The sequence below is a fragment of the Merops nubicus genome, unplaced genomic scaffold, assembly GCF_000691845.1.
Source record: "Merops nubicus isolate BGI_N331 unplaced genomic scaffold, ASM69184v1 scaffold37440, whole genome shotgun sequence".
Taxonomy (NCBI): domain Eukaryota; kingdom Metazoa; phylum Chordata; class Aves; order Coraciiformes; family Meropidae; genus Merops; species Merops nubicus.
Genome location: NW_008583319.1, coordinates 93,946 through 105,638, shown reverse-complemented (window position 1 = coordinate 105,638; position 11,693 = coordinate 93,946). Strand labels below are relative to the sequence as shown.

General features: G+C 39.1%; 1 protein-coding gene across 1 annotated transcript in view; it reads right to left on the bottom strand.

Moving 5' to 3' along the window:
* The window catches only part of SOX5 (SRY (sex determining region Y)-box 5), a gene marked incomplete at its 5' end in the record, with an annotated part of 156,477 nt that overhangs the window by 52,414 nt on the left and 92,370 nt on the right, over positions 1-11,693 (bottom strand). The window contains one exon of the mRNA XM_008940116.1: positions 1,699-1,845. Coding sequence (XP_008938364.1) covers positions 1,699-1,845 — 147 coding nt within the window. The remainder of the gene's footprint in view (positions 1-1,698; positions 1,846-11,693) is intronic.

Sequence of the window (11,693 nt, the reverse complement as noted above, 5' to 3'; positions counted from 1 at the left end):
CCTCGCTCTCTCTCTGAGGCTCCAACTGGCACGCAGCAGATTGAAAACAGCATGCATCACAGGGCTCACGCTGCACAATTTTACAGCCTTTTGGAGCCCCCTTTCTCTCCTTTTGGCCCACTTATTTTTTTGTGGTTTGCTGCTTTTTTTTTTCTCCAATTCGCAAATAAGTTTTGTTTGTGCCCTACGGAACTGGAAGCCAAAGGCACTGGCACACCTACAAATATGAGAAAGCAATAAGACACAAGGGACAACGGAGCTGATCTTGACAGCTGCCAGTAAGATGGTTATGCTTGATGTTACTGGTAGATATGGCAGGGCTTTTAATTCTACAATTGCCACAAAACAGAAACTGTCCCCCCTTAGATCTCATCACACATTCTGCTTGTGTGCAAGAGGTCCAAAAACAACATCAGGATTTTAAGTGTAGTGCATCTTGCAAGCTGCTAGCCACACACACAAAAAAATCCCTTGTAAAATGCACAAAAATCTCTTGTGAACCAGAGACACAACTTTTTAGAAAAAAAAACAACCCGAAGTATGATCGAGTACTGCATACTTTTGTGATGCCTTGCTCTATAGCATATAGAGAAGAAGAGGCCAAGCCAAAAATAAACTTTGGGAAATCAGAAAGTCTACACTGAGAAGAGAAGAAAGAAAGTGTAGACTCAGAGTTTGATTCATTAATGCAACAGCTACTGGTTCCACACCATCTATTTTATGCTTTGAACATGTATCTCACTGAGCTGACAATGGTATTATTTATTTGTCTGGTTATTTGTAATCTGCGCTGTTTCACTGCTAGGGTAAAAACAAGATACTACTGTCAATTCAAGGAATCTTTTCTGACATGAAAAAGGACATGGACAGCAAGCTGAAGGACACTAACAAAAAGAAAGGACATATTTTATCAAGCTCTGGCTGCCACCTAAATGGGACAGCTTTTTCCCCGCATTCCTTCACTAAATTTGTCCTAGTGGTTTTCCCATTCAATACTGAGCTGTTACTTTTGCCCAGCTGTGGGGTACACAGAGCTCATCTTCTTCCACTGGACAGAATCTGTCTCTTTTTTTCTATGTATAACCAGTCCCACACCAGCAGCATTATACAGATCTGACTACAAGGTGCTAGCTTGACCTCCCACCTGAGTAGGGACCTAATTACACAGCTATGACCAAGATTACTCATCAGAGCCCGTCGCCTGATGGACAGATTCCAGCCCCATTCAACGACACAACAGACATTGCTTTGGAGACTTGTTCCTCCACAAACCCCTACTGAACCCCAGGACAGGATGTGGCCCCAGATGAGTGCCCCACGACTTTCCATCTCTTTGACATACTGCTAACATGACTCTGGTTTAGCAAACAACATTTGTGTGCTGGAACAGGAGCTGGTCACCTCAGGAGGAAACAACAGAGTGATAGCTAGGACATGGCAAGGGAACCCACAGGATGGACCTCAGCTGAGGTGGTGTTTGCTACTGACATTGAGTATGAATGGTTGGTTGGTATCACTGTGCTGGGCTCCTCCCGCCGGAAAAAAGTCACTACAAACACCCTCCTACTTCAGGAAGCCAACCTGACAACAAAGCTCTCTGCAACTGAGAGGCACACGGATACACCTCCAAAAAAACCCCAGACACATGCAAGTACCCACGCCATCAGAAACACAATGCTGCAGGGGCTGGTACAGTACCTTGCTTTTGGGTGGAGGGCTGTTTGTGCTCTTGTCTGTATGGATGCTGGTAGGGGACACAGCAGCACCAAGGTTCCCCTGGGGTATGCCAGGTATCTTGCCTCCCGGAGACACCTGCATCGCAGCAAGCTGGGCAGCATACAACTGCTGGTAAAACAAATAAAAAATGGGGAGGGAGGGGAAGAGAAATGAGAGACATCATCAGTAAGTCATTTTCACAAAACTTCTCTTACTGCAGATGATATATTTTCCTTTTGATGGGTATTTTTTACTCAGCATACTCGTGTATTTCGAGACAAGAATTGTCATCTCAACTTTTGTGACCCGTTCCTCAGGGGACGAATGACTGACCTCGCCATGAGAAATGTCCCAGCTTCCTTGTGTGTCCAGGGATTCAAAACAGGGGAAAAAGCTAATCTTTATGGTTTGCCTGAGACACTGGGCAATCTCTCCTTTCCTGAGATGACTTAGGCACCACAGCATCTCCACTGAAAACATGAGTCAACCCCTGTGAAATTCACATTTTCTTTGATGCAATAGTCTCTGTGCTACCATTTATACATTTCTTTATCTTATTTGCTATGTTTGCCTTGTTTGCACAGGCTGTAAGGTTTTGGGGACAGCAAATGTCAAAATTTTGTTGAGCACCTACTGTGAGAGCCCACTCAGCTGGGTTCTGAGGAAGCACTACAGTCACTCTAAGTATATACCTATTGAGGGTTGTCCATTAACTACTAGAAGCTCCAACTAAGACTAAGAACCCTTTCTGTGATAAATGCAAAGCAGATACACAGTGGGAATATTTTCTCTTCAAAACTGTACCAGTAAGGCACTTTAAATGCATATTTGATTATTATCATGGGTATACTTATAATCACAGTCATCTGTTCAAAGTTAAGCACTACAGTAAGAGTTTAATGGACAGAGGTCAAAAGCAGAGAGAAAACAGGAAACTGGAAGCTCTCCTGACCTCAAAATAAAAAGTGGAACATGAACATGGTGGGCAGGAGAAGCAGCAGTTGCTGCTGCTTTGTGAGTAGAGAGGAGCTCAGGTGAAGCCAAATATAAGCCCCATGCCTGAGAGAAGAGGTAATGCAGTAACAAAGGCTTCCCTTCCTCAGCCCCTCAGTCTCAGAGGCTCCTGCTAGGTTTAGTTGTGCTGTGCAGTACAGGTGTAGTGTGCAGCACTGAACGACGGTGCTCTCTGCCTGCAGGTGCTAACAGAGCCTCTGAGATGCAAGGTGACAAGTGATAACATGCAGGAGCGTGGAAGTGGATGTGAAAAAAACAAGAGGACTTCAATATAACTGGTCTAAGAAGTCTTGTTTAGTAGTGCTTAGTTGTTTTGCTGATGTTTTTCAGGTAATTGTATACGCTGATAAAAGAACAAAGGTCAGATTGGAGGGCACAAAGCAATGCTAACCTCAACCAGCAAGTCTGAAAGAGGAAAATGAGGATTCATTACAGAAGTATTCCACATGGAGCTGTGCAAAAGGTAGAGAGATGCTGCTAATATGAGTTGAGGGTACAGAAGCCCTGTAGCAAATGCTTAACTTGATCAAATGGGCAAGATTTACTGCTCTGAGTCTTAGAAAACCCTGGACATTGTCCTGTGGTTCCCTGTACAAATTCTTGCCTTCACTGGTGCACAATCCTGGACCTTTCACAGTGTTAAGAGTAACCCATTTCTACTCTGTTAGATGTAGTTGTGCACCAAGTTCTTACTGATTTATTTTTCATTCTTTCCACTATTTAACACCTTTCTATTATTTTCAGTTTTTTTATCTTTTTTATTTTTTTTCACTACTTTGATCAGTGTTTCTTATTTTTCTGTACATCTTCATCACCATTTATCCATCCCTTTCTGTTTAGTCTCCTTCTCTATCATCTGTTCATTCATCTGTTCTCTCCTTGCCTCTTTCTCAAATTTATTTATTCATTTATTCTATACATTACCCCCAGTGAGTCTGAGGCAAACAGATGCAAATCAAGTACAGATAAAAGTCATCAAAATCAATCCAGCCACAAATCAGTCACAGATTCAAATGCATTTATTTATCTGTTGAAGTTCATACCCATTCATTCTTTCAAAGGAAGACTAAATCCATCAGGGAGAAAAGGAACAAGGGTCTGTGTGAACCAGAGAAGAACTGTAGCAGGCAGGTTGAGGAAAACCAAGCCAGTTTTATGTTTGAATTAATATATGAGAAGGGCAACAACTGTTTTAAGAACTAGGATACATGACTCAAACATAAATGGACTCTGGTGGTGAGAGAGTGGATCTAGGGACAGTTTCTCCTTTTCTTTTGGTCTCTATTGAAAAAAATTACAAAACAATTGAGGCAATTATGACAAAAAGACAAAAGAAAGTCAAACAGCCACTGAGCAGGAAAGGTTCAAGCTTGCTGTTGATTTATATGTTAGACATCAGAGAACATGTCTAGTCCACAGATAAAAGTAACAATAACACTCAGTCTGGACACTTAACAGTCCTTGGAGACTAAGGACTTAATTGGAGATCACTGACAGGCCACACAGGGACTGGCCTGTTGAGGACTGAGTTTTCTCAGAAAGTTTCTGTGAGCCTTTTGGGAAGACCTTTCAAACAGAAACCTTACCCTGAAAGGAGAGTGAAATCTCAACCTCAAACACAGCTTTCATCCTTCTATTGAGGTCCAAAGAGTGAACCACAAGAACTAAACTACACACAACACATGCACAACGTGGCACCCAAGAACCTTCACCACGCTAGACCTGTTGGGTGGTCACCGAGACGTGTTGGAAGCTGTGGTTCCTCCTTACAGCACTGTCATCAAACACCTTTTTGACAACGGATGCAAAGCAGACGATGACTAAATAAGCATGAGGAATGAATTTCCCTATACAATAGCCCAGGAGAAAGCCATATTTTTAGGTGACAAATGGGATATACGGAATATCAAGTGCATCATTCTCATTTCAGGGACAGATATACCACAAAAGGGTGAAGTACACAGTACAGCGTGAAATAATCTGGAAGGAGGGGTGGAATAAAATCCATAAAGCCTTCATTCGTGCTTTGTACAAACTTCTGTACTGTTATCAGATTCAACTTCACACCTCTATTTAACTCATTTTGATAATTAAAAGCAAATATTAAATAAAATCTTATAAGAGGTACCTTGTTTGAGTACCCTCTTAAGAAGTCCCTTCCTGCAACAGAAACCAACAATTCTACGGTAAAGCAACATCAGGCCCAGCTCTAAAGTGAAAAACATGGAATTTAGGAAATTGCAAGGGTCTCAATCCTGTTAGAATAGGAAGATTGCTCCTATATTCCCCTCTCATTTCAAAAAATGGATAGAAATATACAACACGCAGCACATTTCTTACACTGTCGATATTTCTGAGCTTTGGCATTATTGAACTTGGCTGTTCACATTTAGCTCTTTTAGGACATGATGACCTTTAGCTTACACACAAGGAAAAGGCAATGGTGTGACCAAGTGCTGTGAATAAAGATGGCTAAGTGACAACAATTTATGCATTCATTTCAGAGACAAACTAAACTGCCAACAAAAGAACATTTCTACCTCTGCTTCTCCAATAGAGTTTTAGATTTTGGAACCGTGTATGAATTGGTCTCTGTTGACACATTCAATCGTCACCTACAACACACCCTTATACTTCTCACAGCAATGAAACCAGGACCTCAGAAGCGGCAAAGAAAATTACATTATCACTGCTTTAATAATAATAAATTATTATTATAAAGAATAAATAATTCTTGAGCCTCTTGCATTGTACCTCAGAGACTCCTGAAGCCACTTATGCTACCTTCAGCTAACCTAAAGGCTTAAACTCAAATTCTAGCACTCAGAGAGAGCATTTTGCTCCACTACATTTCACACAGGACTTTCAATCTACAGTCTCGACAGGTTTATTGTGACCGAGGCATTCAGCTGAAATCATGGAAGCACTACTACTTTAGGTAAGTTTGTTTTTTTTTTTTCCTATAGATAATAAATAAAATAAGGAAAATATTCTGAATTTAATAAGATAGACAATACTTCTCCAAGAAGGCATAATTGGGCCTCTGAAGAAGCAATTAAAAAGTCACATCTATTGTTTGTTTTTAACTAAACCACTGTGTTTCAGCTCCCCTTCCCCTGTGCAATATTGCATGCCTTGTTAATGTCTTCTCATTAACCTCTTACAAAAATCTGGATGGAAGCAAAATCATCAGAACAAAAGCACAATGTCATATACTTTAAAATGAGCAGGAGATACAGTTATTTTTTTAACATTGCCCTTCTGTTCTGAAGCTATTAAACAAAAAATCCCCCTTCTCCCTAGGTCACCACCTAAACCATTTATAATTCTTCCAATATATTAAGCAGAAATATTCAGCTGCACTCTCCAAATGGACTAGCTCTAACAGCTCTTGGCTTGATGACTCTGTAGTACATCAACAGCAAAGCCTTAAGGTTAGAATGGCTTTGAAAACTTTACCCTTGGGCATTGCTGTTACATGTTAACAATGCTCATTACTGCTTTGAGGGTACACTAAAAATGAATTCTTGTTCTATTAATACAGAAAATGAGAATGAGATTTAATAGCAATTTTAAAAAGGGTTGAACAAAGTGTTACCAATTACACAGGCAGAGATAGTTGATTCAAGCACCTATAGGCATTTGGATTACAGTATGATCTCTTCTTAAAATATTTTTATTAGTGAACAGTAGAGCTTAAGAGACATTATTTAAAAAAACAGAGAGATAGAGACAGGTGATACTGGAAACCAAACCAGTAACTGCAATAAATTAATTTCTTATATAAACTAGTTTTTCAGTGAAGTTACCAGAGCGATGGATTTACAAACCACTATGCTTAAATGTTTGAACTGTTGACTGATCCAACACTTCAATTTCTTTGTCATTTTGAGACCCATCATTAAAAATATACACATGAATGGCCCTGTTTTTTGATTTTTGCATAATCTGGGGAAAAAAAATTGGATAAATTGAGAATATCTCATTCAGAATACATGAATTTCATTTTCTTTACCTCAAATCTTATGCTTACATAGGGCATGCAAAGTATTTGATTATGGCAGAAAGAATTAATTTTCAATCTGTTCAGTTTTTTTTTTTAAAAAAAAAGGACACAAGGAATTAAACATTTGACATACATCCTACTGTAAGGCAGGTTTTTAAAGGTAGCGGTAACAGTTAAAAAGTTAACAAGAGAAATTAGAATTAAAGCTGTGATTGGTAGCAATGCTTTCTAGATCTCCTATGAAAAAAAGATCTTCATTTAGCTCTTCATTACATATCTGAAAGGTACAAATGACAGATTCTCATGTTTTCTGTGTCTAAGTTTCCTTCAAAGATTGTTAGTCAAACATCTAAAAGGGACACACTAATTTGTACATTCAAAACTTCAGTGAAGGCTTTAAAGTGCCATTTGTTTGCACCAACTGGGAGATTTTCAGAAAACAAAGATAGTATGTGAACACAAATTCAATAAGCTTCTTTCAAATCTTGCTCAAAGAACCCCTGCAAGGTGAATTTTACTCAGCTTCTGTGCTTGCGTTTGCTAGCTTTCACTTTGGGCTAATTTCAGACAACAACAATATAGCTTGAGATCTTGAGATGCACTTAAAGCATTTTGTTTCATTTTGGATTTATTTTAATTTTATTCTTTAGAATTCTGAACAGAGTTAGCTAATTTCTGTTCTACCTACTGTATGTCTTTATCACACCCATTTCCTAAAAGAATTGCCCTGGCTGCCAGTGCTGAGGGATGCATTTGTCCCACAGAGATTCTTTCTGGCATGGGACCCTGCCTGAACTAGTGCTGCCTTTATTCACCAAGTGAAAAAGAGAAAGCTGGATGAATTTGTCCCAGAATTGTGGACCACACAGAGACTAGAGAAGATACACTAAATGTTGAAAAGCTACACTGTTCTTTCCCGTGGCCACAGAAACCAGCTAACTCCCTTTGAAAACTGGCATTCTAGCTTTGCTCTTATTTAGCTTATGGGAGGAAGATGGGTAAGTAAATCACAAAGCAAGGAACAATAATAAATATTTGAACAATAAGACTGCTAATTAATAGATAAGTAATAAGCTGCTTTGGATCGGAGAGCATTGCTAACGCTTGGAGAAACTGCTGAAAAAAAATGGTGAATTTTGACTCTTCAAGTTTCAGTCAAGATCAGATGTGCCTCTGGAAGATGAACTTTAAACAAAGAGTTTATTATGCCCAGTAATATTTCACATCTTGCTTTGTCAGGGTAGACAATCTAACGGTTCCTCTAGCTTTAAAAAACCTAAGGCTTAGAAAGAAACATTAAGAAAAACAAGTTCTTATTAGAAAAAACTGTAAAGCATTCACAACCAGAACAAGGGTTCATTTATACACTTCTCACATGCAAGCTACAAGCACAGCCTTGTAACCACCATCTCTCTCCTATTAGAAAAACACCACTTTTAGAATAAGTAACCACAAGTCTCCATAAAATATGATTCTGGTAGCTGATCTCTAGGGGTCCAGGCCCACATCCCTTATTCCTGAGAATAATCCCACTGTAGTCTATGGGACTGCTTTAGCCACCCCAGGCTGAACGTGCTAGTTCTTTTCTCATCTGGAACTTCCATGGTATGACCAACTGGGGATCCTTGGCATCCAGAGACAAGGCTGGAGTCTGGTCACAGAAATCTGAAAGAGCTTTTAAGTCTGTAGTTGTACTAACAAAGGCTTCTGTCATCACTGCAGTACATTCAAAACAATGCTTGCTTTGCTTGTAAAACCATGGCTAAAGTAAAAAATGTAGGTAAAATTTATGGTAGCTCCAGGTTTTGTTAAAAACTAACAGAGTATCAGTGGGTAGGACACTCAAGCTAAATACAGCTGCATTTGTATTCATAGTAGCTTCTATGGGAAAGACATTAATCATAAGCCCTCTACAAATGTGAAGAAATTCCGTTTTCCTTGAAAGGCAGTCTTTAATGCTGTCAGTAGATCATCTCTACCCATATGTTAGCAAGGTGAGAATCAGCACAGGCAACATCAACTGACTGTGCCTGGCAACACAGGAAGACTGTAGGAAACTCCTGATTAGAGCCTAGACCTCATGGCTCCATTGTCCCATGCCTTAACAAGAAGACAATCCTTCCACAGGATGTTAACTGTAGGAACTTATCAATAGACACTTCCTATCAGAGGCTAATAAGATCTCTTAGTTTCTGTGATAAAATATCATTGTAAACTGTGTGTTTAAGATTGCCTGCTCTTTACAAATGAAGACTTTTTAACTGGAAAACTGCCCAAATGGCCTACGTGTTCATACATACCATGTTCACACCATATGACAGCAACTGAAATAGAGTGACTATACGGAATGCATATTGGAGAGGAAACTTGATAAAGTCTTCTGGAAAAAGCTTGTTGGATGAAACGTTGCTGATGAACAGTGTCCTCTTCAAGGAAAGTAGTTAATATTGTACATATTTGAAGAAACAATTTAGTAACAAATTATTCCTACAGTTTGTTTTGCAGCACCAGAACATAACGCATTCTTGCTGCCATTACTATTATTTATTTTTATGCCAACAGATACTTCTTTTGTTAGAAAAAAAGATAAAATAATTTCCTTAAAGCAAGGACACACTTTTGACAGGACACTCCTTAAGGAGTGTACAGTGGAATGGGCAGTGGTAATGTGGAAGACCAACAAACAACAGGGATGTGTGGCTCAAGAGGAAAGGGCATTTGTTTTGTAAACTGCTCTCCCTTTATCACCAACTATTCTGTAATGAAGATGAAGTGTCTGTGCAAAAGGTTCCACAGGGAGACTTCTGTCCAAGTACAGCTTTTCCAAATTAGAAGCTTTAAGTCAGTAAAGTGGCACAAACATTATACTCTTGTAGGAAAAATCTCACTAGTGCCTATTTGTTTACCACACGTATGTTTCCCAAGAGCTTATTTTTTGATGTAGTCAGATTTTTGGCAACTAGCTCGGAGCACCTGACTCCAGTAAGTGTAATTTCCCATTTGACAGAACAAAATTCTATGAGTGGCCATTTGACAAAATACTTATTTCATATTACATTGCTTTACTTGACTGGTAATGCATATAATCATTCATTGTTATCCATTAAGTGACTAGAGTAGTTAATAAGCAAATGCTGCCAGCAGAATTACTGTAAATAAGTTTCTATATATTTCAGATTGCTGGGCTATAATTAAGGCATTTTGCTATTTTATACACATCTCCTTAAGCAACTCTTTCTCCAGTTTTTATTTATAGATTTTCTGTTTGCATTTTAAGTTGCTGCATTTAACAGAGAATGAATTCAAGAAAACTCTGTGCCTGCTTTAGGACTGATACTGAATTAATTACTTCAAATCCAAATACTCTGTTTCTCCTTAAGTGCTGAGCTTGTAGCATAAAAGATTAAGGTCAACTGCATTTCTTGAGAACATGGATTTGTTCACTTGAATGATGACACAGTATCAGGTTCTTGTATCTCCATGATTGTAAGATTCCTTTATGACTTGTCCCTCTTCTTCTTCAGGAATAAAGTAGTAAAATAGATATTTTGCAGTGCATGTGGACCACATCACTCAGCCTGCTCTAGAAACTCTTTTGTGACAAGCTGTGATAAGAACAGAGTCCTAAATTACTGAAGTTCCTCCTTAAACACAGCAGAAGGATAATAATCACCTACTAGAAGCAACAATGTCATATTACCAAATTATAGTGTGTGGGAGGGGACAAGAAAAAAATTAAACTAAATAAGTTGAAAAAATTTCACTTGCATATTTTTCCCAGTATATTTCCTAAAGGTCCCCCATGATTATATCTTCATTTATTAATTACGATATCAAACAGTGAAATGACAAACATATTCTTTCTATTCTGTTTCCTTCCTGACATTAAGAATATTTCTGAACCTGGAGTACCAAGCAATTGTATCTGTTGTCCTTGGAAGTGTAAATTAACATTGTTCCTCGGTTATCTGATGTGTACAGGAGCTCAGTGACATCTATTCAGCTCATTCAAAAGCTTAATTTGCTCTTTGAACTGAGTTTTATTCTGTGGTCAAAGGGCCTGGATAAAGGCATAGGAGACAGAGAGCGAGAAACTCTTAGTCTATCATAAACAACTTTCAACAGAGCTCACTTTCACAGGCTGAGAACCGCAGCTACTCTCTTCCAGTTTGGGTAGAGAGGAAATAATGGGATATTTGTGCCTTAAAGGGAACTAAAGACCACATTTGAGCTGCTTCCCTTGTGCCAGGCCTCCCTGAAAAGAACGCATAAAGGAAGAAGTACAGGTAGAAAAAGAGTATTGAAAGGGAGGGACCAGTGATGGATAGGCTATCTGAGCTGCAGAAGAAAACATGTTTATTCTGAGAGCTGAACTAAAACAGATTGATTCCCAGAATAGTTCTGAAGATTTTTTTTCCCCCTTCCCTTTTGCCTTAGCAGGGAACACTAATAGGATGTGGCATGGCATCTTTATTCAGCTGCAGCAGTTATTTTATTTTATTTTTGGAGGTGGAGAAAGTAGAACAAGCTTATTATTTTGGGGGAGAAGAATGTTAGTCCTGCAGTGCTAGCTTTCCAGTTTAAGGGTTTCTGTAGTGCAGAAAACTTTCAAGTAAGTTCTGTCACAGTTCACCAGCAAACCACTTACCTCTCATGTAATTTTTGTTCATGTTCATTGCCTTAAATGCCCATACCCAAATCCTCCAGAAAGCTAACAAGTCCTACCCCATCCTATGGGATCCCACTGTGGAGTCATGGTATCAATACAGGGCACCAGGTCTCCTTCCCAAGCAGCACACTGTCACCCCTTTATGTAAGGGCAGAATACACTATACAGGAACTGTGGAAAGCACTAGTTCATGCATACTCTTCCTTTGGCTTTAACCCATGTGGAATCCCTTCTTCAAAACCAATTTGTGTTCCAGGTATTACTAAAGCCAAAGCTCGCAGAAAAGGC